Source organism: Polypterus senegalus, chromosome 2, assembly GCF_016835505.1.
Source record: "Polypterus senegalus isolate Bchr_013 chromosome 2, ASM1683550v1, whole genome shotgun sequence".
Classification (NCBI taxonomy): Eukaryota; Metazoa; Chordata; class Cladistia; order Polypteriformes; family Polypteridae; genus Polypterus; species Polypterus senegalus.
The window spans coordinates 72636071-72663930 of record NC_053155.1 but is presented as its reverse complement, the minus strand read 5'-3'; the positions used below and the strand labels follow the sequence as shown (position 1 = coordinate 72663930).

Here is a 27860-nt window from a genome sequence, read left to right as displayed (position 1 = left end):
TCTGCAGCAGCAGCAGCACCCCCTGGTGGCACCCCCGGATCCCAACAGGGCTGTATGCAACTCCAACTCCCATGAAGCCCTGCGGGAGACTGAGGCACTGCTGCCCCCCTAGTGTTTTGGGGGAGGTAATGCTCTGACCATGCTTGCTCCCCAGGTCCTTTCCCGCTGGTATCACACTGCCTCTTCAAATGTTTGTGGATTTTTAATTGGAATGAATAATAGTTTTTAATATGTAGCTATCATGTGTTCCTTAAAATGCAGTCAATGCAGTGCCAGAAAAGCTCAGAAAAATCCAGGAATAATTTTTCATATATCTACAGTTCAGCAAAAAGAAACTCCAGTGATCAAGATTCAAAGGGCATAATTTATAAACTAGTCAAGTTTTTTTAACATGGCCCTGAATTCCATGCTTTAAACTACTGACAGATTAGAGAATGATCAAACAAGTTTATAATGAGAGATTAAATACATTTTTATGCGGTGTTAGTTTGGTTAGTTTTTGAGTTAGAGGTGAAAACAACCACATTTCTTTTACTTTCTCTACATATACTGTTAGGGGCTCAAAGTATTATCTTACAGTTTTCAACCAATTTATACCTTTTAAGTGTCCTGGTACACAATTTGACCGCATTCTGAGACGTAGAGATTATTACTCAAAAATAAAGCACTCAATCCAAATGAAACCTGGAACAATTATTAGGATTGTAAAAGAAAGAATCCTATTCATTTTGAACAAAAGTTACTTTAGCAAATGTTGCGCTAGAGATGGGTGCATATACCACAAGTGTACCGCACATGGGAATGCCTTTCAGAATAACAAGCTTATATAGTAGAAATCATGTGCACGACATATCAGATTTTTGAATTCCATAAATGAGCACATTGAATACAATTTCCCAAATAAAAGTGTGGATTCATAATTCTGTAGGTTAAAACCTGCCTGCCCTTGACCAATACTGATTCATTTCTTTATGACCTTTTTTGTCTTCTTTATTAAGAAAATGAAGATCTCTAACTGAAAATCTTACAGTTTACCATTCTGTTCATCTGATTACAGTTTACTGAAATGTACATTTTAGGTCAAAAGTAGCCCATGACGTTCTTCTTAATAATTCTCTCTGCAATGTGTGAGTAGTAACAAAATAAAAAAGTGCCAAAACTCAACAATTAGTATTGAAAATATACTTAATAATTTTTTTTTTTTCAGAGAATATGAAATGAATAATGAAAAATATGTTGAAGTTGATCTTTTAATAAGAGGAGTTACATCTAATTTGTATGAAATTCCTTTGACATGCGTTGTCATGAATGCTTTAGCCAGGCATACAGGAAATGTCACCTTAAAATCAGGTAGGTCATTTAATTGAATTATTACGCTTCCTTTATTTTAATTTGTTATGCTTAAAAATTGTCTCAATGTACACTACAAATACAGAAACACAGTTCAAGTATTTTGATGCCATTTAACCATTGGAGCACAGACAGATAGAGTGATTTGCTCACTAGGTCAGTGGTGTGAATTGAACCAGCAGCATTCTGGTTTAGAGACGCATGCTTTATCTCCACACAGCCTATTGAATCAGTCCTCCTAAAATGAATTATTTGAAACTGCCATTTCAGTGTAGAGTTGTAGGGTAGTAGATATTGTGATGAAAATTCCTGGGCAAAAGGTAGGAATCAACGCAGGACAGAGAGCTCACCTTCACTCTCATCAGGCTGATTTGAGTAGCTAGTCGACTTAGAAAACTGAAGTTTATACCCATAAGCCACAAAGACTCAAATCTTTGAGGGGGGCAACACAGTCAGATTTCATGCCAGAATCCAAGTACATTGGTTAAAATGTGGCACCACAAAGCTACAAAAACCTCAATGAAAAGTAATCAGTAGCTGGTCATAATCCATGGTGTTTCAGAGAGGACACCTCCTGGTCAACCTGAAATGGTACAGCTACAACAGTCATTTCCTGTCCCCTAGTCAAACTTTCTTCTCCATTTACTGTTACATCTTTGCCATTTTTCATTATCACAGTATCGGTGGAATTATTCAGCTTTATCCTCCAGGAACACTGCTGCTGGATTATGTGAATTTCCCCTTGGGATTAATAAAGTATCTATCTATCTATCTATCTATCTATCTATCTATCTATCTATCTATCTATCTATCTATCTATCTATCTATCTATCTATCTATCTATCTAAATTAAACTCAGCAATACAATATGCTGATTTTAATCCTTACTACAAATATTCTGTACAGTATGTACTACTTAATCTGGAAAGCCTTTGTGTTTTCACTTTGTAATATGGCAAAATTTCCAATCACATACTTACATTGGAGCGTTCTTTAAGATAATGCCACATTGCATGACTTCTTCTCATTGGGTGTACCAGACTTGTTTTCTGCAGTTGCTGAGCTCATAGCCAGACCATGTCTGTTTACACCATTGAAAACTGCTTGGCATGTCACATTTATCAACTTTGTGTTAACATTCTAGCACACCTTTTGTGATAGCCAATCATATTGCCTGATAGAGCCGGTGCTCTATGAAGGGTTAACAGCTACAGTGAGCTCAGCTGCAATCTCAGCCTTTTATTCTTCATTCCATTCTGTTGTGGTACATAAAGCACATGAGACATCAGACAGACAAACTTCTGTTTGTAAAATCCAAAACTCACTGCATTGCAGGAATTGTATGAGGGGCATTCAAGTATAAACAGGAATCTATGAGCTACGCTTTACGAATTGAATACAATGAAATGACTTACACACTACATTTCTGTGTAGTCTCCTGCCACTGTGATACACTTGTTCCTGCGCTCAGACAGCTTCTTAAACCTAGAAGATTAGAAGTCTTTTGACTGCAGAATTTTTGACCCATTCTCGCACAGCATCAATCACCTCCTTTTTCAACTTGAATTACTTCCCACCTAAAAATCAGACCGAAGAGATGATAGTCCCTCTCTGAATGACTTGTACCAATCATATATTCTAGACTGAGACAAACACTCATCCCCAAACAAATTTTTAAGTTTTGAAGAAATCTGAGATGGAATGACTCCTTCATTTGTCAAAAATTTAATAATAGTTTGCTGCGTAACACTATTGTATAATTTCTGCTCCGACATGTTGATTATAACTGACAGGAAGGGGGAAAAGAGCAGCTAGTACTACTAACAACACGTTTAAACATGCATGTGTTTGTCCAATGAGTCAAGTCTACCTTGCACTCTTAAGGACAGAGCATGAAAATTCCTGTTTATAATTGAACGCCTCTCGTATTTCCAGATGAGCATTCATTGGTTGTCAGCTCTCCTGCACACAGAGCCCATCCCATCCCTAAACAAAAGACAGAATCAAACTTGTTTCATGCTATTGGATGCAATTCAAACTAGTTGGAGTAAATCACTGAGTATGTCACATTATGCGATCAGTTTTACAGGCCTGCACCACCAACCGCCTCTGACTTGTTAAGATTATGTAAATGAAGGTAATGAGTGAAGATTGCTGAAAAGGTCATCTAATGTGACATGGACATTACTGTTGTTGAATAAAAATAATGTGTTCATTTATGCCACAAATGCATCTTGAGAACCTCATATATATACATTTTTCCGTATTTTAATGCGTACAGCTATATATGCTTTCCTTATTAGAACTATTAAATTGAATGAGGTTTATAGAGGAAAGGGGCATCATGCACAAGGTAGGAATCAGCCGAGCAGAAATGTTTTGCTTGTTGTAAACTTTATCAGAAAGTATGTTTAGTGTATCTCAGATGTTTAATAATAAATTTTGCAAAAGAAAAATATAACTTGTATTTTCGAGGATACTGATTTACTTTCTGTATGAATATTTCATTGAGCAGAGAGCTTCACTGTTATGCAAAAAAAAAATTGCCTGATCAAGTCCTCACTGTGATTGGTTAATTATCCGGTTTAAGTGGAACTGTCACATCCTTTCTTGGAATGTATCATAGACCGGAAACACCCAAGAAATGTGAGTCAGTTTTTGAAGTTTCTGCTGGCTGAGGAAAGCTGACTACTTTTATGCAGATTACAGTACAAGTGTAAAATTGTCAAATTAATATTACTAATCAGAGCAAGAAAATATTAGAATGTCAGTGTGAAAGATCAAACAATAAGAAAACGGATTAGCGTGTAAAGTTTGACAGTGTGCTACAGAAGAGATGCCAGAAGCTTACCTGGGAGCAGAATGTTCTCATTTTACAATATACATAATTTTATTATTCATTTTGACCAAAACTTAAAAGTATACTATTGAAAGGAAGAAAAAAAGTTCACAGTGATATTTTTAGGACAAAACTGAGCAAGAATTGAAAAAAGACACTATTAGTAAAACAGTCCAATATTTTATAATTAATTATGAATGAAAAATCTACATCCAAAGTATTGAATTTTAACTTGACTACAGTTGTAGCAACCCTACTTAAATTTGCCAACAGCTCCCAGCAGCCCTGATAGTATTACACCATTGGGCAGATACAGAGGGCAGAGAGGTTGCTGCGAAGAAGGATAGTTAAGCAGGCAGGCTCTTTAAAAAGAAGCCAAAAAACACAGAGGGGATTACAATCAATGGTCTGTATTTGTTTCTACACATCACCCATACTATTAGATTACAACTTCAATCACAGTACATTACAGTTTCTTCTGAATGGAAGTTGTGTCCTGTGCCTGCTTGTCCATGTTATTTTGTCTTGGTTGGAATTTTCTTCGTCTGGGGAGCGCTCCAAATCATGTCAAATCTTCATGCTACAACTGTAACCTGGTAGGACAAAACTTTACATTTTATTCTGAGGGCTGTTCACTGGGTTTTTCATTTCACACACCATCGTCATCTGCATCTGCTGTACTGTACTGTGTTGGACTTTATTATTAGTGTTAAATGGTTACTGAGTCTGTTGTTTCATTCGGTTTCATGCATGTAGTGTATATAAATAACTAGCAAAATACCCACGCTTTGCAGCGAAGTAGTGTGTTAAATAAGCAATGAAAAAGAAAAGGAAACATTTTGAAAATAACGTAACATGATTGTCAATGTAATTGTTTTGTCACTGTTGTGAGTGATGAGTGTTGCTGTCATATATATATATATATATATTTACACACACACACACAGATAAACATATATATATACATATCTATACATATACACATATATATACACACACACATATATACATACATATATATATATATCTACATATATACACATACATATGCATACACACATACATACACACACAGCTATTTCGTATCAGTGCAATACGCTGCTTGTTAAAACGGATAACTCCCGCTCTTACGTGCAAGTCTGCGTGGATATTATGAACTATCGTATTTGTTCAAGTTCTATTTAAATTTTAAATAGAAGGAATTTTTATTTAGTCGACAGAAATATCTTTGGTAGGAATGGTAAAAACAGACAGGAATATTATTCGTGAATAAATCAACTCAAACCTTAAACAACTTATAATATTTTGCTCTCCATAAAAATATATCCTGTCTAAATTATACAAGTTAGAAATAAAGTAAACGTTAAAAGAACAAACATTCAAATTTCTTTACTCTTATGTAATTTTATATAAAAAATAAACTTAGATTTTAAATATCCCAAAAGATTTTGCTCTCCATAAAATATATCCTGTCAAAATTATACAAATTCAAATATGAACATGCTGCATAACAAAACCTAGAAATATAAATAAAATATGTTCCTTTCAGCAATAACAAATCAAATCATTCAGTTGTCTTTGCTCATATGTCATTTTAGAGCTGGACGCCTGGCATCTTTTTTTGGCAACAGGTTCGTTTCTGTTTGGTGTGAGGTTCTGTGTTGTGGAGATTCTCAGGATGGATTGCAGGTGCTCATCAGTGAGGCGACTCCTGTGTGCTGTTTTGTTAGTCTTTATCACTGAGAAGAGCTTCTCACACAGATATGTGCTACCAAACATGCACAAGGTTCGAGCCGCATGTAGACGGACTTTTGTGTTCTTCAAAGTCACCAAAGCGCCGTGCAAACTCAGTGCGCTCAGTTTATCAGCAAAGTCGTTTTGGGAACACCGTAGTGACGACTTGGTTTAACATTACTTGGCAACAGGGAAAGTGGGGCAAATTACACTGGTGCATTTGTGTCTCCCATAAAAGCAGCTTCACTTGAAATCACTTTGTGATTTTGCACGGGTAAAAACGTCCGCTGAAGTGTCAGATTCTTATTTAATTCTTCTGCTTTCTGTATCTTCTGCATTGCATTCAGGTTACCCTGATGTTTTGTCTCATAGTGCCGTCTTAGATTAAATTCTGTAATTACAGCCACATTAGCTCCACAAATGAGACACACGGGTTCAGTAAACATATACTCAGCCTCCCATCGGTTTTTAAAGGCTCTATTTTCAGAATCAACTTTTCTCTTCAGCATCGTGTGAGCTAGCTTCGCAATAACTTGCAGCATCATAAGCTACACTTGATTAACGCGGTAAGTGTTTGGCAAGGCAGCTGAAGCGCTGCATTATGGGATCTGTAGTTTATTGTGTTACCAGCGCTTCATATACCTGGGCCATTAATAACAATAATACAGTATATAAAATGATCTCGGGCGGATATAATTACACGCCGGGCGGATGTGGCCCGCGCCCTTGAGTTTGACACATATGGACTAAATAGAACTTGAAAAGATATATTTTTTAAATGTGATCGCGCAATTCAGATAGAGTTGACGCACTACAGCCTGCATGCCTCAATAAGTCATCCTCCCTCGCTCTTACTTTTTACCGTTCATCTAATGAATACACTGAGTATGGCTTTACCAAAACAATCATTGATGGCGAATAAAGTATCCATTATTCGAGTATGTAGATCGGGATATATATATATACATATATATATACCAGCGTATCATAGCGAGAAGTAGTGTGTTAAAAAGCTAAAAAGAAAAGGGAACATTTTAAAAATAACGTAACATGACTGTCAATATACAGTATTTGTTTTGTGAGTGTTACTGAGTGTTGCTGTCATCAAGGATTTGATTATCATTATTTCTTTCAATCAGGTTCGTATTTGTAGGATGTGTTGTGTTCAAGTTACATTCCGTGTTTGTCAATCGTTGTAAAGATGACAGGTTTCATTCATCGATTCGTTTCTTACTGCATCAATAAACAGCTCGTCTTCTTCTTTATCTGAGACCTGACACACTGCATGCACGGTTTTTTACACTGTCTTCCTTTAGCGGGACATTGACTTTTTCCACCGTGTGCTTTGTTTCCGCAGTAGATGGATTTATGAATATGCTTGTATGTATCAGGCGCTTCATATTTTTGCTGCCTTTTCAATTGTGTAATTCGGTTTTGTTCAGCTCTTTGGAACTGTTGCTTTTATCTGTGCACTGCATCAGTTCACGTGAGCCGCTCGGTGTACATGCATCGAAGGTTCCCAGCTGTGCTGGTGCCATCTCGTGCTATGTCCATGGCTGTATTTAATGTTACCTTAGTCCTGGCACTTAAAACTTTCTCTCGCAGTTTCGCTGAGTTTGTACCAAACACCACCCTGACCATCTCATCTTCCTCTGCATAAGCACAGTCCTTAACCCGTGAATATTTAGTGGGAGTTTGCTATTGGATTGCCGCTGACGGACGGCCTTATATGGGCAGGCACTAAATTACAAGCGCCAGCGCAGCCTGTCTATGAACTTAATTTAAAGTGTAGGTTTACATCGTGCTTTGTTTCAGTAGCAGAACTCATGAATATGGTTGTATATGTCACTTTCGCCGCTTCTTATTGCTTCGCTGCCTTCTCAATTATATAATGCAGGTTTTCTTCAGTGCTTTTTGGAGGTCTTCCTGGTTTTCTATGTACTGCGTGTTTACGTGGGAGGCGTGATGATGTCACACGAAACTCCGCCCCCACGGCGTTCAAGCTCATCTCCATTACAGTAAATGGAGAAAAACAGCTTCCAGTTATGACCATTACGCGTAGAATTTCGAAATGAAACCTGCCCAACTTTTGTAAGGAAGCTGTAAGGAATGAACCTGCCAAATTTCAGCCTTCCACCCACACGGGAAGTTGGAGAATTAGTGATGAGTCAGTGAGTGAGTGAGTGAGTGAGTGAGTGAGGGCTTTGCCTTTTATTAGTATAGATTATCAGTTCCCTGATATAATTATATCAGGGAACTGGAGGAGGCTTTTACGCAAGCTTTTTTGTTTAATATTGTTTTTTTCTTGTTATTATTTAATTAACATGTATATTGTTATCTTTTTTATTGATCTGTTCATTGAGCTGCTTATCAGTGTCTCTGTTGTGAGTATGCACATGCCAGGTCAAGACTGGGTGTGTTCCTGGGGTCAACATAAGAAAGTAAAGAAATCTCCGTCTTCGGACAGTGTGAATATTAGTGTCCACACAACTGCTACACAGTGGAGAGGCCCAGAACCAATAAGCAGAAAGAAATAAAAACAAAGAGTTCCAGTTCTTTGTTGTGGTATGTCAACATCGTTTTAGTGTTAAGTAAACCCTCTTCTGAGCTCAATACAAGCCTTTCATGGCAATCTGCCAAAGCAATGCCTAGTCCTTCCCAGGAAACACATCCACTAACCAATATAATAATTTTTACAACACTTTAAATTAAGATTTAAGCACTGAATTGTCATTTGTGGATTCATTGGGCCTAGATAGTCATTCATTTCAAAACTATTTTTATTGCTGTGTACAGGAACATATATTTCTACACTCAAAGGGCTGAGCATTTGGAAACCAGTAAGTCTGAGAAGTGGCTGAACCCAGTGCCGCCTCAGAGCACTTACTGAAAACCCTGCATTGACTTCAGGCTGGTGTGCAAAGTGTCACTTTTCTAAATATGGTGCCTTGGCTCTCTTGTGGTGGTCTACAGGCACGCTCCTAGGTTGGAAGATGATTCTAAATTGGTTTGAGTAACAGCTGGTGTGTGGGATGACATGGACTGGCATTTCATCAGCATATCATTCCTGATTTAGATCACTAAAACTCTGATTTGAAAAAAAAATAAAAATAAAACAAATGGATTTCAAAGCAGATTAAGATGCCCAATTGTAAATATGGATTAACTTGTATAAACTTTCAGACTAACCAAAATTGAATGATACTGCAAAGAAACTGGATAAATAAAACATAATTTGTATGATAATTAAGATAAGCAATGTCAAGATTTACATATTTAGATCCATGTAATTCTCTGTTTTTTTTTATTTCCTAGTGGTCAACCACCATATTCGGTTAATTCTGTTCCTGGCCATTTCTGGATGTATTTTATTACTTGCAGTATTTGTTTGCAAATATTTCAAGGTTGAAATTGCCCTTTACTACAGAAAAATGTGTCAGCCCTTCAAAACTGCAATAGGTAAGTATCCTGTCCACAATTCGGGAATTATATTTTGATTATTCTTTATACATCTAAGAACTTTTGAAATTAATTATTACTGTTTTAATGGTGTTTTATTTCTTTTTATATTTTACTTTATTTGAACAAAATAACTTTGTGCACAATCAAATCCAACTTATGCAACAAATGACTTCATAGTCAAACTAGAAATAATAAGAAAAAAAAAATCAGAAAGGTAAATAAAGAAATGCATAACAAAAAAAAACAAATAATGACAAAACCCACCAAAACAAAATCCAGCCTCCACCTGAGAAAAGAGTGGAGAGCCAAGAGCATGGACAAAAACAGTTAGGAGTTAACAGTTGTCCAACGTCTGTTTTGTTTTTATGGGAGACTCCATTTTGCACTGTTTAGGTAAAGGTACTCCCGTGTTATTCGCAGCAGTAATGGTGGGAATGGGTCATGTGCACACGAGGTCAGGTGGACAAGTCATTTGACGTGAACACATTAGAAGATGGAGCTGTGGATTGCTACACGTTCAAATCTTTGGATTCTTCTATAAATAGCTAAGTGTGATTTCAGATAGATAGGGAAGCATGGTAGACCAGGCTGAGGTATTTGTTTTCCACTCCAATTTTTGCCTCTTGTTTTTTCTCTCATTGTTATTTTGGCCCTTAACCTCAGCTTGCTTACTGACACTGCCTTCAGGTTAGAGGTCAGCATGGTATAAGTTTTTCCACAAACTTCCTGGTGACGCTTGATGGCTTTCAATTGGGGGCGGTTTTTCTCACGGTTTTATGCCAAAGACACAGGCAGCAGACCTTTCAAGTAATAAACAAACTTTTATTTATCTCAGACCTCAGAGATGCTTACTCTTCCATTTTTCTAATTTGTTCCCTACCATAAACACCCAGTATGCATTGTACATAAAAAAAACGAAGTTCCCATCCCACTTTTCATACCAATTACAAAATGAACATTTTCATGCTGGGTTTCTGTGCTCAGACACCACATCCAGAAAAGGTTCCATTTTACTCCTAATTGCATTTCAGTGTTGCCTTCTAAAAGGCACATGAATTTGGCACATAGCATACATGGCTTCTTATAATATCAGAATCGACAAGGAGAGAAACATCACACAAGTGTGAGTATGTCTACATGATGCTAAAGCAAGAATTTCAGGATGCATTGTCCATGCTCACGTGAGGCAAAATGCAAGCAGAACACACAGCAGTCCTGTCCGTGCAAAGATGGGTTGATGAACAGGTCTTTGTGGGTGAAACAGAGAGTTCTATGCAGCCAAAATATGGGATGCAACTAAGAAGTGACAAATTAGATAAATGTTTTGCAGAGATGATTAGGAGAGAGTCATCTTTTATAAATGTCCATATATAGAATGGCATGTGAACAAATTAGGCATTAATAAATAAGAATACAGACATGGGAATGAATTAAGCCTTTAATCGCAAACCTATATAAGAATATATAGAAAAGTCCCACTAGAGTTAATGCCATTCTCAAAAGCTCAATTAAGCGGATACTTAAAGATAAAAATATTTAGAGACGTAAAAATGGAAAATAAAATACATGTAAAAACAAAATACATTTAAAACTATTACAAAATCTTTAAGATAAAATAATCCAAGAAATAAAGGAAAATTTCAGCCTAAATTAAGGAAAGACCTTAACAACACCTTTAATTTGATCATCTTAGACTTTAAAGTGGGAATTCAAATGTATAACATTTAATACTGGGAGAGTTAACCATTAACCAGATAACCTCTGAACTTAAATCCTAGAAGTGCAAGTACACAACTCAGCATTTTTTGGGGGGGGGGTTGTGTTATTGACTTCTAGTAACACTTTAATGGGAGGGTGGGAAATACCAGTAACACTTCAGTTTAGGTAATGCAAAAATGCAGCCCTGACTTATTTACTGTTATGTACCAAGGCCATGACAAACACTTCATAACACTTTCACAACATTAGCAAAGTGTTTATACATCTCTGTGCAGTGAGGCATTTGATATGCTGATAAAAGTACTTATGAATGTGAAGAAGTATTTCTCCTATTCCACAATGACATTTTAAAAGCACAATGAAATTCAAGATTCTTGTAGCCATTCTAAAGGTTTACGCTGGCTACATTTTAATATGCACTTTGATTAAAAAATGCATTAACTAAGCTGCAAAGCCATTAACACAGAGAATTAAAGCAATGAGAGACTATGAGGCTTTGAGAAAATGAGATGTCAATTCATTACAGTATGGACATCAGGGCCAAGCTGGAACAGAATAAAAAAAATGTCCGGCCTATGAACCTCAGTTGTTTTCAGCTATGATAAAAGGTTTAGTAAAGTAATCCTAACCAGCGCTATCATTTTCTTAAATGAGCTCTCTAAGCTGTGCCAGCAAAGACTTTTAAAAAATTCTTAAGTTCTATAAAGCCCTGCGAATAGCTATACAAAACAGCAGCTTCATTGGCTTCCAGTTTAGTTCCGAATTCAATTCAAAATTCTCCTACTAACTTTTATGGCTATCCACAACCTTGCCCCCCCATTTCTGTCCGACCTCCTCCAGGTTGCCATTCCCTCCCGCACCCTTAGATCCTCTTCCTCCATCCTCTTGACTGTCCCCTTTGTCCGTCTTACCACTATGAATGCTCTGTTCCCCAGCTTTGGAACTCACTACCACCTGAGCTTAGAAATATTGAATCATTTACCTTTTCAAATCTAAACTTAAAACTCATTTGTTTAAGACTGCTTTTTCTCTTTGATTACAATTGCTCTGTCTGATTTTAACTTTTGTATTTTACTTTTGTTTATAATCTGTGCTTTGTCTATTGTTCGGTGTCCTTGAGTGTTTAGAAAGGCGCCTACAAATAAATAAAATGCATTATTATTATTAAAACTTGCTCCAAAGTGCATCATATTACAAAAGCACCAAAACATGCAGTACAGACATCAAAATGAGGGATGACAAGCCCAAAACAAACATAAAAAAACACAGCTACATGAAACCTCAAAGAAAGCAGTGACAGAGCGTCATGAAGGGTTACTGCAATGCCACAAACACTCCGGGCCTCCCTGCAAGAACAGCATACCTTGCAGTGTGCATATTACTGATGTGATTTTACACTAGTGTAATAGCTGTAGGAGTGCAGATAAAAAATCAAAAATATAAGTTTAGTAAAAAGCAAAATCAAAAGTAACACTCCTAGCACATTTAGCCAACTGTGAAACCACACAAATGAAAAATCGGTTTGGTATCTTTGAAGATGGGGCTGTTTTATCACAGTAGTGGCTTGCTGTGAATCATACCAGACAATTACTTTGTTGATTAAACAGAAATGTATGCTATACCACATCTCTCACTTTACTTACACTATACGCCCATGTGCTGACATGGAAGAAAAGTCTTAAACGTTACTGCATATGCTCACTTTGAAGTGGAGAATGGTCCTGCATGTTGATGCATGTGTTGAGAGTGTGAACATCCACATACTGAGGAACACCTGTGCACATTCATAAAATCCTACAGCTCAGGAGCTTCAGTTAATGTTAAAATCAAGGGCAACCATCGTGAAAAATGTGATCTCAGTGCCATGATTGTTAGTGCCAGGTCAGCTGGCTTGAGTATTTCTGTAATTATTGATTTTCATATACTTTCTAGAGCAGGGGTGTCCAATTCTGGTCCTAGTGGGCCACAGTGGCTGCAGGTTTTCATTCTAACCATCTTCTTAATTATTGAGCTGTTTTTGCTGCTGATTAACTTCTTTTGCCTTAGTTTTAATTGACGTGACTCACACCCCTTAGTTGTTTCTTTCTGGCTAAATGAGAGCAGCAACAAGTCATGATATTCAATAATGACTTTAATTAGCAACAATAATTAGCATCTCATTAAGTAACTGGTTGGAGTGAAACTGGCTGAAGTTCGATGTTCCAATTTAGCTGGTCATATGTTTTGCTGCCATTTAATGAAGAAACAAAACAGTTCAGAGGACTAAATCCTTAAAAACAAGGCTATTAAAATGAAGGGAAAAGGAGTTAATTAGCAGTGAAAACTGCTCACTGATTAGGAAAAGGGTTAGAATGAAAACCTGCAGCCACTGCAGCCCATCAGGACCAGAGTTGGACACCCCTGCTCTAGAGTCTCTAGACTTTTTTACCTTTACATTCACCTGGTCCAAAGTTAATTACTGTGTTATGCCCAAAAATACCTAGATTAGCTCTGGCTACCCTGTGATTCAAATTTGATTCAGCAGACGTGAAAGTGTTTTTGTTATGTTATTTTCACCTTTTACTAGGAGATCTTTGGTTTTCCTTTCTTCATTTCTCTCATACACATGGGGTTTCTGTACCTCAAGAACATGCTTACTGTTAGTTTGCTAACTAAAAGCAAAGTTACAAACTTGCTTTGACAGTGATTCTATCATTCAAATGTCATTTTGTCAAAGTAAATGACGCTTCATGCATCCTAGACACATTCAGTATAACCATTCTTTGTTATTTTGATGAAGGAGGCACCAGTACTTTCAATCAATATAGCCTCCATAAGTAGTAGTAGTAGTAGAAAGTGCTGCCCTGTAAAACACAAACTGGTTGGTTCTGAATTATTTGGCAGAAGTGCATCAAGAAATGCAATTGGGGCTCCTTTGTACCAACAGCAATACACCACTACAGTCCCTCTCTCTGACTACTCTTTTTATCTTTAGCCAAGTCAGCAGTTTTCATTCTTTTTTGTTTTCTTTCACTTTAGTTTATCCGATGTGTATTTGAGAGAGGATTGTTGCTTATCATAATATAATAATTTTAATTTTTTAATTTATTGAGCTTCTTTGAAGATCCAGATTTTCCTTGTAGGGACAAATAAATCTCTATGTATCTATCTATAAAAATTATATTATGTTGTTATTCATACATTTTTATTTTCCTGAATAATAACAAATATGTTTAGTATGATTTATATAAAATGGCAAATTGCCTTTTTACATAATTTTCATATTAAAACAGATTTTGTTAAATTAAAAATTCACTTACACTGGTGAGAGTTCAGCTCACAAGAGGCCAACAGGTCAGACCAAACTCCCAGCCCCATCAAGTCCCAGTCCCCACCGGGCAGTTTCCAAGTACCTCAAGGCCAGATGATGTGGGGGTTTGCAGCAGCTCTCCTGACATGCCCAGCTCTTCATCCTGAGTCCAGCCACTCGGCAAATGAAACTCATGTGGGTCTCTTGAACTAGTAGTTATTGTTGAAAACGTTTAAGGTTTGTAAAGTTCATTATAATGGTTCATTCTATAATTGGCTCTACTTATGCAAATATAGATTGAGTACTAATGCACGCCTTTTGTTACCATTATGAAGCCAAAATACACAACAGATAAAGAAGCATAACTGATCAACACTTCTGTGGTGCATTCCACCTTCTAACCAGTTTTCTTCACAAAACCATTCTGTGACAATAAACCCTTATACACTGTTGTCTAAATGATTTTTTCATGCCTGATTTTCTTCGATGACTTTATATTTTTCATGATTAATTCAGTTAGATCTTTTAATAGTTGCAGTCAAATATGTTAATTTTTTGATACCTAAGAAGACTGGCTTTTGGTCAAGGCTAGGTCTCAAAAATGAAGAGCTGGTAAAAAAAATGTAAATGACACAAAATAATCAAAAAGCCCCACAAGAGAGGGGATTACCGTAATCCCCTGGCTTGTGCACAAAAGGACAAAAATGATCTTTATAAATAAAGAATTTATTAGACAGAATAGAAGAATAAAGCAAAAATAGTTAAAACAGCTAAAATAGGAAAAAAGGAATTGCCTAAAAGGCAGTTCTACATTAAATAAGCTCCAATACAGAATCCTTAAATAACATGCTGAAACTGAAAGAAGTAGTCAGCAAAAAAAAAACAAAAACCATAAAAATTCAAGTGAAACACCAATACTTATAGCTCACCTTAATGGAGGAGGTTCAGAAGTGAAGATGTCAGAGTGGCCCTGCCTCCTGGGGTTTCATTCAATTAGTGCAAGCACATTTAAAAAGACAGTGCATAATTACAAGCATAATAGAAAATACATAAATTATGAAAAACACTAATTCAGAAATAACAAAGGTTATAATAAAACACATAAAATCACATAACCCAATGAGTATAAACACAAAAGCAGCAAAGCAGCAACATAGAAAATACTACTAATTAATGAGAACAAACAGTTGCCTTAGGTTTTTCAAAAAAGTTAAATGTTCTGGTACACATGAGCCCCTGAATATCTAAAGAAGAGCTACAGTAATTCTGTATTTCACTGTCAAACCCTCATGGTTTCAGGCTATCCCTATTTTACTCAGAGGTCTTCCCATAGTGCAGAGCTCCTCACATTGTCCTGGAGAAACCTTGTTTAATAAGCACATTTCAGCCACTGGTACTCATAATCTTATTCTTTCAGTTACAATGCAGAATTTGTGACCATAGATGAGGGAAAAGAGGACTAGACTGCTTAGTAAATCAACAGCTTTGTCTGTAGACTTACTGTAGCTTCTGGTGCAACATTTGTAAAACTGCCATCTCCTGCAATGATGTGACCCAAATATGTTGTAGTTTTGTAGTTAGATTGGCCCACATAACCTTTTTCTTTTCATTATTGATTCAAAGGCTGATCTTCCCTGCTTCTTGCTGAAGTTCTGGCTCGGGTCCTGTAGAGCCAGTTGTGTCTCAGCTAATACTACCACATTGTCCATGAAATCCAAATTGGCCAGTTGGCTTTGGTTGGTCCACTGGATGCCAACTCATGCACCACTTGTCAAGTGTCATATGGTAAAATCCATGACTAGGATGAAGAGGAGTGGCAAAAGAATGTTAAATGTTGAAAAAAGAATATCACCTCTGAATAACTCATTCAATATCGGATCACAGATTCTTGATTGAAATGAAACTTGGGGCCTCATGCATAACGTCGTGTGTAGAATTTACACTATAACATGGGGTATGGACAAAAGTGGAAATGTTCGTATGCACAAAACAATCCAGATGCATAAATCTGTGCATTTGCCAACTTCCTTGTTCTTCCGCTACATAAATCCCGGTCAGCTTGAAAAGTAATGCATGTGCACGCATCTGCTTCCACTCTCCAAACTCCTCCCAGAATTACGCCTCTTTGAATATGCAAACCAATATAAATAGCCCTTAAGCTCAGCATTCTGTAAAAAGGCAATGGCAAAAGCATGGGGGAAAATAGAAGAATTTCAGCGCATACCAAATGGAGGCAAGGAAAATTGTACTATTTGTTGGTTTAAACAGTGGTATAAACGACAAAAGGAAGTTGATCGTGTGACATAGAGTCTCGGAGAAACTCGAAAGCTCAAGTTCACAGAGTCGCACAGTGCCCGAAATAAAAAAGAAGTTATCAGATATCAAAGTCACCGTGAAAAGGAGAGTCATAGCCCACCATCTGAGTGTCATATGAAAGCTTATTAAGGTACAGAGAAAAGAAAAAAAAATAGGGACACAGTGGGAAAAAATGTCAACTCAAAACTCGAAATGTCAACTTTAATCTCGAAATTTCCACTTTTATCACTTAGTTTATTTTGTCGTTAAAGTAAAACATCATAAATTTCATCTTAAAATCTTTTAATTTACTAGTTTCTCAAATCCCATTGTAACTAAAGTAGCACGTTAAATGCTTTGTTTTGTATGTGTTCTTCTATGTGCTCAATGTGTGTAAATCACTACGGGCTTCTTAAACGGGCTTTCTCTTCCTCCAACAGGACACAGAATCCATTACATTTGTGATATTACAGCTGTCTGAATAAATTAAATACTGAGATGTATACTTGATATCATTTTCATGATGAAAGGAATTAAAGCATGTATTAAACATGGGAACACGGTGGCACAGTGATAGTGATGAGCTGGTACCTCCTCCAGAGATTGTTCCTGCCTCATGCAAGATGCTTGCTGTGCCGTGCACTACCTTCGATGAAATAATTTATTGCAGCAGTATTGTCTCTTTCAAACATACTAATCCCCAATTCATGTCCTTCCATTTCTTTCTCCAAATACCAAATTGTCACACAATTAGCTCTGTAATAGATGTAAAGCCATCTGTAAGCTGAGAACGCCAATTCTTCAAAACTTTTAAGAAACATTGAAATATCTTCATAGTACATGTTTTATTATTCTACCCATCTATCCTTCCAGTGTCGTGCCAGTCCCAGTAAGAATACAGCGCGAGGCAGGAACAATCTGTGAATGGAGCGCCAGCTCCTTGCTAGCACTGCCTCACTGTGTCCTCACATGTTTAATTATTAACAGTATAGATTATTTCAATGAAGTTAACATTATGTTTTATCTGTATAATGTAATAAACATATTTTGCTGCATTTCATCTTAAAAATGATATCGCCATCATATGTAAATATGCGCTAAAGTGCCTCAGGTTGTGCAATATTATACAGTGTACAGTGTACAGTGAGGTAATTGTACTTATAAGTACAAACAGTTCTACAAGGAGCACTTGATGGACTGATATTAGTGCGTTTAGAGTTCTTAGGATAAAACTGTTTCTGAGCGTTTGCCGTATGAGAGCAGTTCAATAGAATGTGTGCATGGCTGAGGCAGCGTCGCTTGATGCTGTACCCCAATCATTCTGTTTGTGATCAGCTGCTATAGAGCTGTGATTCCACACTCAGATACAGTGATATAATAAAATAATATGGAAAAAGATGAACCCCTGTGGCTACCCCTAATGGGAGCAGCTGCAAGAAGAAGAAGAAGGTGCAGTGAGAGTAATAACGCTAAAGCAGCTATGGTATTTGGAATAGTTTGGCTCTTCCGTGGACCATTATATTGTTGCAAGTTAATTACAATCCAATGCCTTAAACTAATAAACAATATACGGTTAATTTCAGTGTAGATGATAAAGCCACGTCATGGATATGGATCTAAAAAAGAAAGGGAAACCACACAGGAACAGTAGCACTGCTTTGATGCTGGGTGCCGCCAGCTTGTAAAACTGAGCGGAGAACTTGCATACACCAGGGTTTGAGCTAGCGTGAAAATGTGCGTGGTTTTACGCCAAGTTTAGTTTTATACATCGCAATTTTAATGGGGAAAATGGAGTATGTAACATTTTTTGCGTACGCACCTTTTATACATGAGGCCCCCGGTGACTTGGAGGCACTCTAAATTTACCTAAATACAGTGGCTTACTAGCCTTTGGAGCATTGTAATGTTGAAAAATTCCCTTCTTAGCCACCATGAAAGAATATAACTGATTGTCAGTAATGTCTTCACAAGTGAGGTTTTCTCTTCTTTAGCAGTCAATTGTATGGGAAGGGCAGGTGTTTAAACAGTAATAGAGAGTTTACTTGAAATCTTCATTATACTTGCTAGTGATGATCGAAAAGATTCAAGCAAAATTGAACTTTTAAAAGAAATGGTATTTTACCACGTGCAAAATTTCTGCCATTAGCACATATATTTTCATCTTATCATCATCTTTTTCTCCATGTACAAAACCAAGGCAAACTTTATTCTTGTGTAGACATTGAAAAGGGGCAGCAGTTAGACAGCATTTATCTGCAAGCATTTCTCTGCTGCTGAAATGTATTGGCCTGGTTATGTGGCTGCCAGTGTTCCTTCAGAAAGATCCTGGCTTGAATACAGAGTTGTGGAAAATGAGTGCTGATCGTGCTGACCCCTAATGAGCATTCTGAGCTGAAACCAGCAGGGTGAAGGTGCAGAAAAGTAACACACGAGGCAGGAGAGAAGTGTGGAGCTACATGAAAAGATCAATGGAGAGCAGCCAAGGAAGGAGAGAGCATTTTGGTTACAGAGGTACCCTTCCTTTCTACCTAAAAAAAAAAATTGTGAGTTTCACGTTTCACGATTGCAAAACTGGATGCAAAACAAGTTCGAGGGACAATTTTGTAAAACTGTTTGCTAATGAATAATACTTGCTTTACTCATCCAAAGTCATAAAGAGAGACATAATGTCATAATCATTACATCCCTTTTCACTTTTCTGTCATTGTTTATCTAAAATTACTTTAACCAATCCAATTATGATCTGATGTTAAAACTATAAGTAAACTGGGCTGTCTTCACATTATTTGTGCGTGCTGAGTCCTTTACTGTTGCTCCAATAATGTAGATTGTTATTAGAGGAATTACAATTTTTGGAATCATTCAGGATTCTGCTCCATTAATATAATGAAAAATACAATAAAAAATAAACGGTTGCTCTCAAAACTATAGCAAGTAAATAAAACCACTTGACAGCTGCATATTGCAGTTAGTTGTAGTGATATCAAGTGCACAGAAACTGGACCCACATCTTCCAGAAACTTTTCTTAAATACTCTTTTTAAATAAAGTTAAACATGACCATCGGCTCTCCCCATGACACCCACACATTTGGTACAGCACATTGTGCATTTCTAACAGTTACTTACCTGTGACATTTTGCAGATGGAAAACTTTATGACGCATATGTGATTTATCCAAAAACTGAAGAGATGAAATCACACAAAGCTGAAACCTTTGCCCTTGAGATTCTACCACAGATGTTAGAAAACAAATATGGATACAAGCTGTTTATTCTTGGCAGAAATGAACTGCCCGGAGAAGGTATGTTACAAAATACGTAATAAAATTATACATCTGTTTTTATTAACTGCTTAATTCCTTCTTCCATGATACCTTGCTGTTTTCACTTGTATTGGTCTTACTGCCAAATTCTATCTTGATTCAGAATGTTCCTTTTTATATATGATGCACAGTAATTAGAAAGTAATTTATTTTTTAATGGTCTCATCTCCGTAAAAACCAACATGTTTATACATGTTAGGATATAGCGGGTTGGATAATGGATGGATGGAATCTGAACAGATAATTATACTTGGTGACTTTACTTCTACCCATTCTAGCATGACAATTAATGCCATCAATTCCACCAGGTAGCTTGTTAAATCATTTGATAGTCTTTTTCCTGTTCCTACTATAAAGTCCATTAATGAATTGTTCTCAGACGTGAACTGTAGGCCTGCCCCCTCCTGCCCCTTCATTGGTCACAGCTAGTCCAGCCCAGTAGCACTTCAGTCATTGGTTAACATTGCATTTCACATGATATTGACAGTGCAAAGTTCTTTGATGGACATGTACAACTAAATATTAAAACATGAAGAAAAAAAACTATGAAATCTTTAGCAAAAAGAGACAAAATGTCACAGATTTGTGCATTTCTCAGACTCGTCAACAAACAGAAGGTCATTTCATAGCCTGCTGCTATAAAATACTGAGGTAGCCAACTTGTGGATATGAAGATAATTGTAAGGATGGGAGACAGTCTACAATTCAATACAATGAAAGATAATTTTCCAGAAGTTACTTATTTTACAAAATATTTCAGTAAAAACAAATGTATTTGGGATATTGTGAGCATACAAAGGATGCCCTAATATGCAGATTATACAACATGAGTAACATTGATATTTTTTAATAAAAATTTGAATATTGTTTGCCATTGTCCAGCATTGGTCACCATAGATTTATGCTGCATTCAACTAAAACTCGAAACTTCAAAAATGGAAAAAAGTGCCCAACAAACTCAGAATTTCTACTTGCAAACTCATGACTGGTCTCTCAAATCAGAGTTTCTCCGACTTCAGATTATGATAACAGTCCAAAATGGTGATGCACACCGCGGACAGGAAGTACTGTAAAACTTTATAGGTTTAATTTATTTATCCAAAGAATTTACTTTAAATGAATCACCTCAATTCATAATACTGAATATCGAGAAGGGAAACGTTAACAGAACCAAAAGTAGCAGACTAACTGTTCACTTGATTTGCGCTATTGTTTGTTCATTGTACTCAATGGTTGCTTTGTGCAGTTTTTTAACTGCGGCATCCATGAAGAAACTGAACTATTTATTGTGACCAAGAGCATGAAAATCTTTTTTAGACATGACAACATACTATTTGCTCCATTCTTGTTCATCGATTTCTTCTTCGATTCGGAGTATAGAACTATTAGTTAACATTTGTTGCTGAAACACCAGCTTTTATGGGGACATCCATGTTTACTTTCCCACTTGGGCACCGCGACCACTCAGAGGTCACAAGTGACACAATTGTGATTTTCGACTTCCCAACTCCACTGTATGATGCATGTAGCATTGCATCAGAAAGTTTTTATTTCTGTTCTGCATGAAAACATAAGATTAAAATTTTTTTCTACAAACTACATGAGATCATATATAAAAAAATCATTTTTGGGCTGAATACTCCTTAAATATATGTATGATAAGTGTATCTCCCTATAGAATCTCTTTATTTGATTTCAGCCTTTTTGTCTGTGACACTACTCCTCTCCCTCTCTGTAATCTTCATATTATTAGTCAATTCGTGAATATTACCTGGTAATATTTATTTACAGGTGAGCACTTTAGAAAATGTTGAATAAAACAAGTTTGTAAAGATATAATAATTTGCAAAAGTGAGGACTCACCAAGTCAGTCGTTAAGAAACACCATTTGTCATGTTTTCTTTATTGAATAAAGCACACAAATACAATCAGTAAAGAGTGCATTTCATAGTTTACTACTGTTCAAAAGTTGGCCATTTTGGAACTATTATGGTCACATACATCGACATAAGCCTCCACTGAGTGATGCAATTCTCAGATACAAGTAAGCATGAGCACACTAAATGAAGATGAAGTGATTAAGATGAAAAAAGTAATACATTGTTTAAAAGGGTCTGTAATGACAATTTGTGTAGAATCTTTTTATGTATATTCTGTCCATCTTATAACCATGCACCTACTGTATGACATAACCACAGACTCTTCTCCTTTAAACATTGTTGTCCTGGCTTGGCAGGAAACAGAGAGATAATTTTCTGAGATGCATGGAAAAGGTAAAACAACACAAATAAAATATATAAAAGGAGCAACCGCAACCCAGACAAGAGGCAAGAACCACAGACAAAAATCAGGCAAGAAGTAAAAACCAGGCAAAACACAAATATCAAAAACAAAGATACAGTTTGTTTTAAAGTTTTAAAGGATTTATCTGCAGATCAGATAAAGCTTGTGTGAGTGCTGACTTTTTTTTCCATTGTGCCAATGAATATGAGGTTATGATGCTGGAAAACACTCCACTAGACATGTGGGATGCAACCATAGGCCATAAGACCCTAAAATTCAGCCTCGATCATGACAATGTCAGTTAAAACGGATAAAAAGTATAAAGGGAAAAAAAACACTTGCACAACCACTTCAGGAGGATTTCTTTTTAAAATAATTACACGCACAATTTTTTCTATGTTCTACATATACGTGCAACTGACGATTTGTGTTTTTTTTTTATAAACATTTAAAAATATGTCAACCTCTGTAGTATTCAATGCATGGCATAATCAAAAGTAACTTTGAGAACAATGGTAAGGGTAACTTTTTTTTCAGTCCTTCTAGTCAAAGGACTGTGCATTTTCTTCATATGATTACTTTCATGACCTTTCTTAGGGCTAAAGGGCACCTGGCCTCAAACAGTTAGCTCCAGTGTCTCCAAACGCCTGCATATAAGTGGGCTATGACTGTCTAGGGTTTTGAGGCCCAGAGAAGGTCCGAAGAGTTAGCATGTAAACTGTTGCAGATATCAGGAGAATCAGAGAAAAGGCTGTGACACCACAACTTTTTGCATAATGAGAGTATAGCAGTAATAGAGGATTATAATTCTCCACTTAATTAAGTATGTTACCTAATATTATGTAAAGTGACTTCAGCTGTTATCATAATACTAATATTTGTTTTTCTTTTAGCAATTCACACTGTCATTGAAGAAATGATTTCTAAAAGCAGAAGACTTATAATAGTCCTCACCAACTGGTGCCTCACAGAGAACCACTGGCAGACAATATGTGAGCAGCAGATTGGGTTATACAACTCATTGGTTAAAAATGAAAACAAAGTGATTCTAATTGAGCTGGATAACAATATCCAGTATTCTAATCTTCCAGAATCGCTCCAATATATTAAAAAAAGACAAGGCATCCTGCAGTGGAATCAAGCCAGTGGGTTAAATGGAAGGTTCTGGAAGCTGTTACGATACCAGATGCCTGCGCAATCGAGAATCAAAAGACACTTATTGGATGATGTGGAGGGGGACAGAATTGCAAATCATTTTTGAATGTAGGAGATCAGATGACTTTCAGGCTACAATTAAAATCTAAAGGAAATTTTGGAGTTGGTGCAGTTGGCTAGTTCTGTCTCTTCACAACTCCGGAGTCCAGGGTTCAAATTGACCACTGTCTCTGTAGAGTCTCCTCACTAATGTCTGAATGTGTTTTTCCAGGTTCTGTTCTCTTCCCACATTCCTAAAATGCATGTGTGTTAGGTTAATTTACCATTTTAAACTGACCATGCAATGGACTCATGCCCATCCAAGGTTGGCTCCTCCTTCTCACCCAAGGCAGCAAGAACAGGCCCCAGCCCCGTGACCCTGTACTGGATTAGACCATTTTTTACAATGGGTGGATGCTTCTGGAGAGACCATTTTATAAATAAATGAAGCTGTGCTTATTGCCTTGTTTCCCATATAAAATGTCTGAATGACATTTGTAGTTTTAAATGGCTTTGGATATGAACCGCAAACTGAACGTAATCATTTGAAGTATACTGTCATAATGTTTACACATGCAGGTAAGGCTGTGAAGACTGGGACAAGTGAGAATGTTTTGCTGCAAGCATCCATCCATCCATCCATCCATCCATTTTTCAACCCGCTGAATCCGAACACAGGGTCACGGGGGTCTGCTGGAGCCAATCCCAGCCAACACAGGGCACAAGGCAGGAACCAATCCCATGCAGGGTGCCAACCCACCACAGTGCTGCAAGCATAATAATTTATATAGTTTGTAAAATAAAGTTACATTTTTCCAATTTTTCAGCCCATGTTATAATTGCTTTTAATTGTATTGTGTCATGTTGTGCAAAAAGATTTATGCTTTAAATTTGTTATTTGGCTAATATATAAATTACAGCATTAGAAAAAATTGTGATGAGAACAGGCCATCCAGTCCAAAAAAGTTCACCAATCCTATCCACATAATCTCTCCAAAATAACACCCAGTCAAGCTTGAAGATGCCTAAAGTCCTACTCTCTACCATACTAATTATTATTGTATTATAATTTTAAAAACTTCAGTCATGCCACCTCCTAATCTCTTTTAATTAATTGTATGATGAATAACCTGCTCAATTCCAATCAAGATATTTAATGTGAAAATAGGGAAACTTAGACATTTAATAAATACAGCGGATTCAGAAAGTATCTACACAGTTTGTGTTGTAAATTTAATTTTAAATGGATACATTTGCCATTCTTGCATTTCAGTCTACATTCACTAGCCCATAATGACAAAGTAAAATCATGTTTTCAAGAAGGTTTGAAATCTATTCAAATTTAAAAACTGAAATCACTAATTCATACAAGTCTTTAGACCCTTAGTTCAGTATTTTGTTGAAGCCCCTTTGGCAGCAATTACAGCTTTAAGCCCTCTTGGGTGGGTCTCTACAAGTTTCATACTCCTTGATTTGGCAGTTTATCCCATTCTTCTTGGTAGATTCTCTCAAGCTCCATTACATCGAATGGGTAGCATCTGTAAACTGCCACCTTCAGGTCCCTCCTCAGATGTTCTATGGTGTTTAAGTCTGGACTTTGGCTGAGGTCAATCAGAGACTTGTCCTGAACCTGCTCCAGAGGTCATTTTAGTAGAAGTTCAAATGTAGACTGAGTCTGAGGTCACATGCACTTTTGAGGTTTTCTTTATGGACCTCTCTGTGTTTGGCTGCATTCACCATTGCCTGGTCTTCCCCAGACATAATGCTTGTAGTTCTGCCCAAATAGTTCAGTTTTTGTCACATCAGGGCAGAGAATCTTTTTCCTCATGCTCCTGTAGTCCTTTTAAAGCCACCTGGCAAACTCCAACTGGAATGTCATATGGTTTTTACTCAAGAGGGACGTCTGCCAAGCCACTCTACCATAAACACATAATTGATGGAGTGCTGCTGAGATGGTTGTCCTCTGAAAGATTCTTCTATATCAACTGAGTACTTGTGAAATTCTGTAAGAGTGACCAATGGGTTCTTGGTCACCCCCTGACCAAGGACCTTCTTGCCCAGTTATTCAGTTGGTCCAAATGGCCAACTCTTGGAAACGTTGTTGTGGTTACAAACTTCACCCATTTTACAATTATTAATGGCACTGTACACCTATGAACACTGAAAACTTTAGAAATGGCTTGTGTTGTGGCTTGTGTTGATCCATTCCTCACCACAATTTGATTGCAGAGGTCTACTGAGAGTTCCTTGGACTTTTTTGTCCTGACATGCAATGTGCATTGTGGGACCTTCTATGAACAGGTATGTGCTTTTTTAAATGATATTTAGTCAATTGAGTTTGCCACAGGAGGACTCCAGTCAGGTTCTAGATTTGTCTCACGTGAATTAAAGCAAACGGGACACATGCGACCACAATGTGGAGTGCCACAATGTTGTAATGTGAGATTTTGCATATAACTTGATAAATATGTTGTATGTCTTTATTTGTAACTTAGGCAAAGCTAAGTCAGGAAAGTGAATTTTACGACAGAGTTGGGGGAAGTGCTTGAATCAAATGTTTCTCTGCAATAGTCTCTCTCTCATCCCCCACACAAAGCCAGGTTGCCTAACTGCCAAGCTTTACCTTAACATATGGTTTGGAGGGTAGGTGTGAAGGTGTTCTATTCCTCCATTGGTCTGAAGTATGGCTGTTTGGAACTGGCTTATATCAAAGCCTTTAAGTACCATGACGTCCTATTGGCTGTAGGGTTTGGACAGAACATCTATAAAATTTGCTTGGTTAACCTCACTCTCTATCTTACTAACATCTGATGAAGGAGCATCTCTCTCTTACCAAACTGATGAACTGAAAGGACAACTGAGCTATGAGGGCACAGCTCAGCAGCCATATTGAAACAGGCATGCGGCCTGTTCTGAGAAAGCTGACCACAAATGATGCCTTAACTAGAGACATTAAGTAACTAACTAAGTCTGTGTGCCGCCTGAAAGTACATATCACCATTTAATCAGGTTGTATGGTTGCCAATATTCAAATGTACTTTGCATATTGTTATTATTTATGAATATTATCAATAATACATTGTTTAAATTGTAACATAACTCCTACTTGTCTTTTACTACACCTAATTGCCTGAGGTTATAGATGTAGTAGGGTAGGTGAGGAGAAGTTATATACAGTGGAACCTCGGTTCACAAACGTCTTGGTACACGTACAACTCGGTTTACGACCAAAAAGTTTGCCAAACTTTTGCCTCGGTTCACAACCACACACTCGGTATACGAACAAGCCAGTTTCCCTTTCGGTTTGTGCACACCGATGATTTTCGCACATGTTGCATTGGTCAGACATGCGTGCTTGCACATGCGTGCGTGCTTTCGCTGTGAACTCTTTGTACTCTATTTCATTTCCCTTCCGGTTCGTACGCGACGATTACTGTATTTAAGCATGTGTTCAGCCTTTCCCTGTTCATTGTTCTCAGTCAGACGTGCGTGCTTTACCTGTGAACTCTTTGTGCTCTAGAGTATTTTGTGTGCTTTTGCAGTTAACCATGGCTTCTAAGCTAAGTATTACAGATTTTTCAAATGTTCATTTTTCTGTTCATAGCGTGAAATGTTGCAGTGTTGCTTTTCTTGGTTGTTTATTAAGTTACGGATTTTTCAAATGTTCATTTTTTTCCCCTGTGCTTAAAACTCATTTTAAAAAAGTGGTTACAGCGATCGGGTTGTAAGGCTATTAGTGTGAACTCCTGCAATGTTAATTTCTTGGATGCTTATGGTTGGTTTTTAAATAAAGTTCGGATTTGTTCAAATGTTCCTTTTTTTTCCACCTGTGCTTAAAACTCATTATAAAAAGTGTTTACAGCGATCGGGTCGTAAGGCTATAGCGTGAACTCTTGCAATGTTAGTTTTCTCTGTTGTTTCAAGATTTTCTCAGTGTTATTCAATGTTTTTACATTTAGTTTACTATTATGATGTGCATTTTATGGTGTAATTAACTATATTTGTGCTTAAAAATCTTTAAAAAATATATATTTACATACAGTTCGTATGGAAGGGATTAATTGTTATTACATACAATCTAATGGGGGAAATTGCTTCGGTTCACGACCAAATCGGTTTACGACCAGAGTTTTGGAATGAATTATAGTCGTGAACCAAGATTCCACTGTACTATAATAACTTATAAACAGTGGTAAGTCTGTGAGATTTGAGGTGTTCTGACAGAGGCTACATCTTAATAATAAAAGGGGAAAGTAGAGCAATATATTACTCTACCAAGACAAAACACGCAGTTAAGGGTCTGAATAATTACATGAAAGGGAGATTTCAGTTTTTACATTTTAAAAATTCTGAAAATGTTTTTGAACACATC

General features: G+C 36.9%; 1 protein-coding gene across 2 annotated transcripts in view; it reads left to right on the top strand.

Annotated features, from left to right (window-relative positions):
• Positions 1–24185, top strand: part of LOC120523029 (interleukin-1 receptor type 1-like) — a 60121-nt gene extending 35936 nt beyond the window's left edge. For both annotated transcript variants that reach the window (XM_039743955.1, XM_039743956.1), the window contains 4 exons: positions 1208–1350; positions 9239–9382; positions 19832–19990; positions 23188–24185. In XM_039743955.1, the coding sequence (XP_039599889.1) occupies positions 1208–1350; positions 9239–9382; positions 19832–19990; positions 23188–23555 (814 nt within the window). In that variant the 3' untranslated portion in view covers positions 23556–24185. The remainder of the gene's footprint in view (positions 1–1207; positions 1351–9238; positions 9383–19831; positions 19991–23187) is intronic.
• Positions 24186–27860: the final 3675 nt, after the last annotated feature.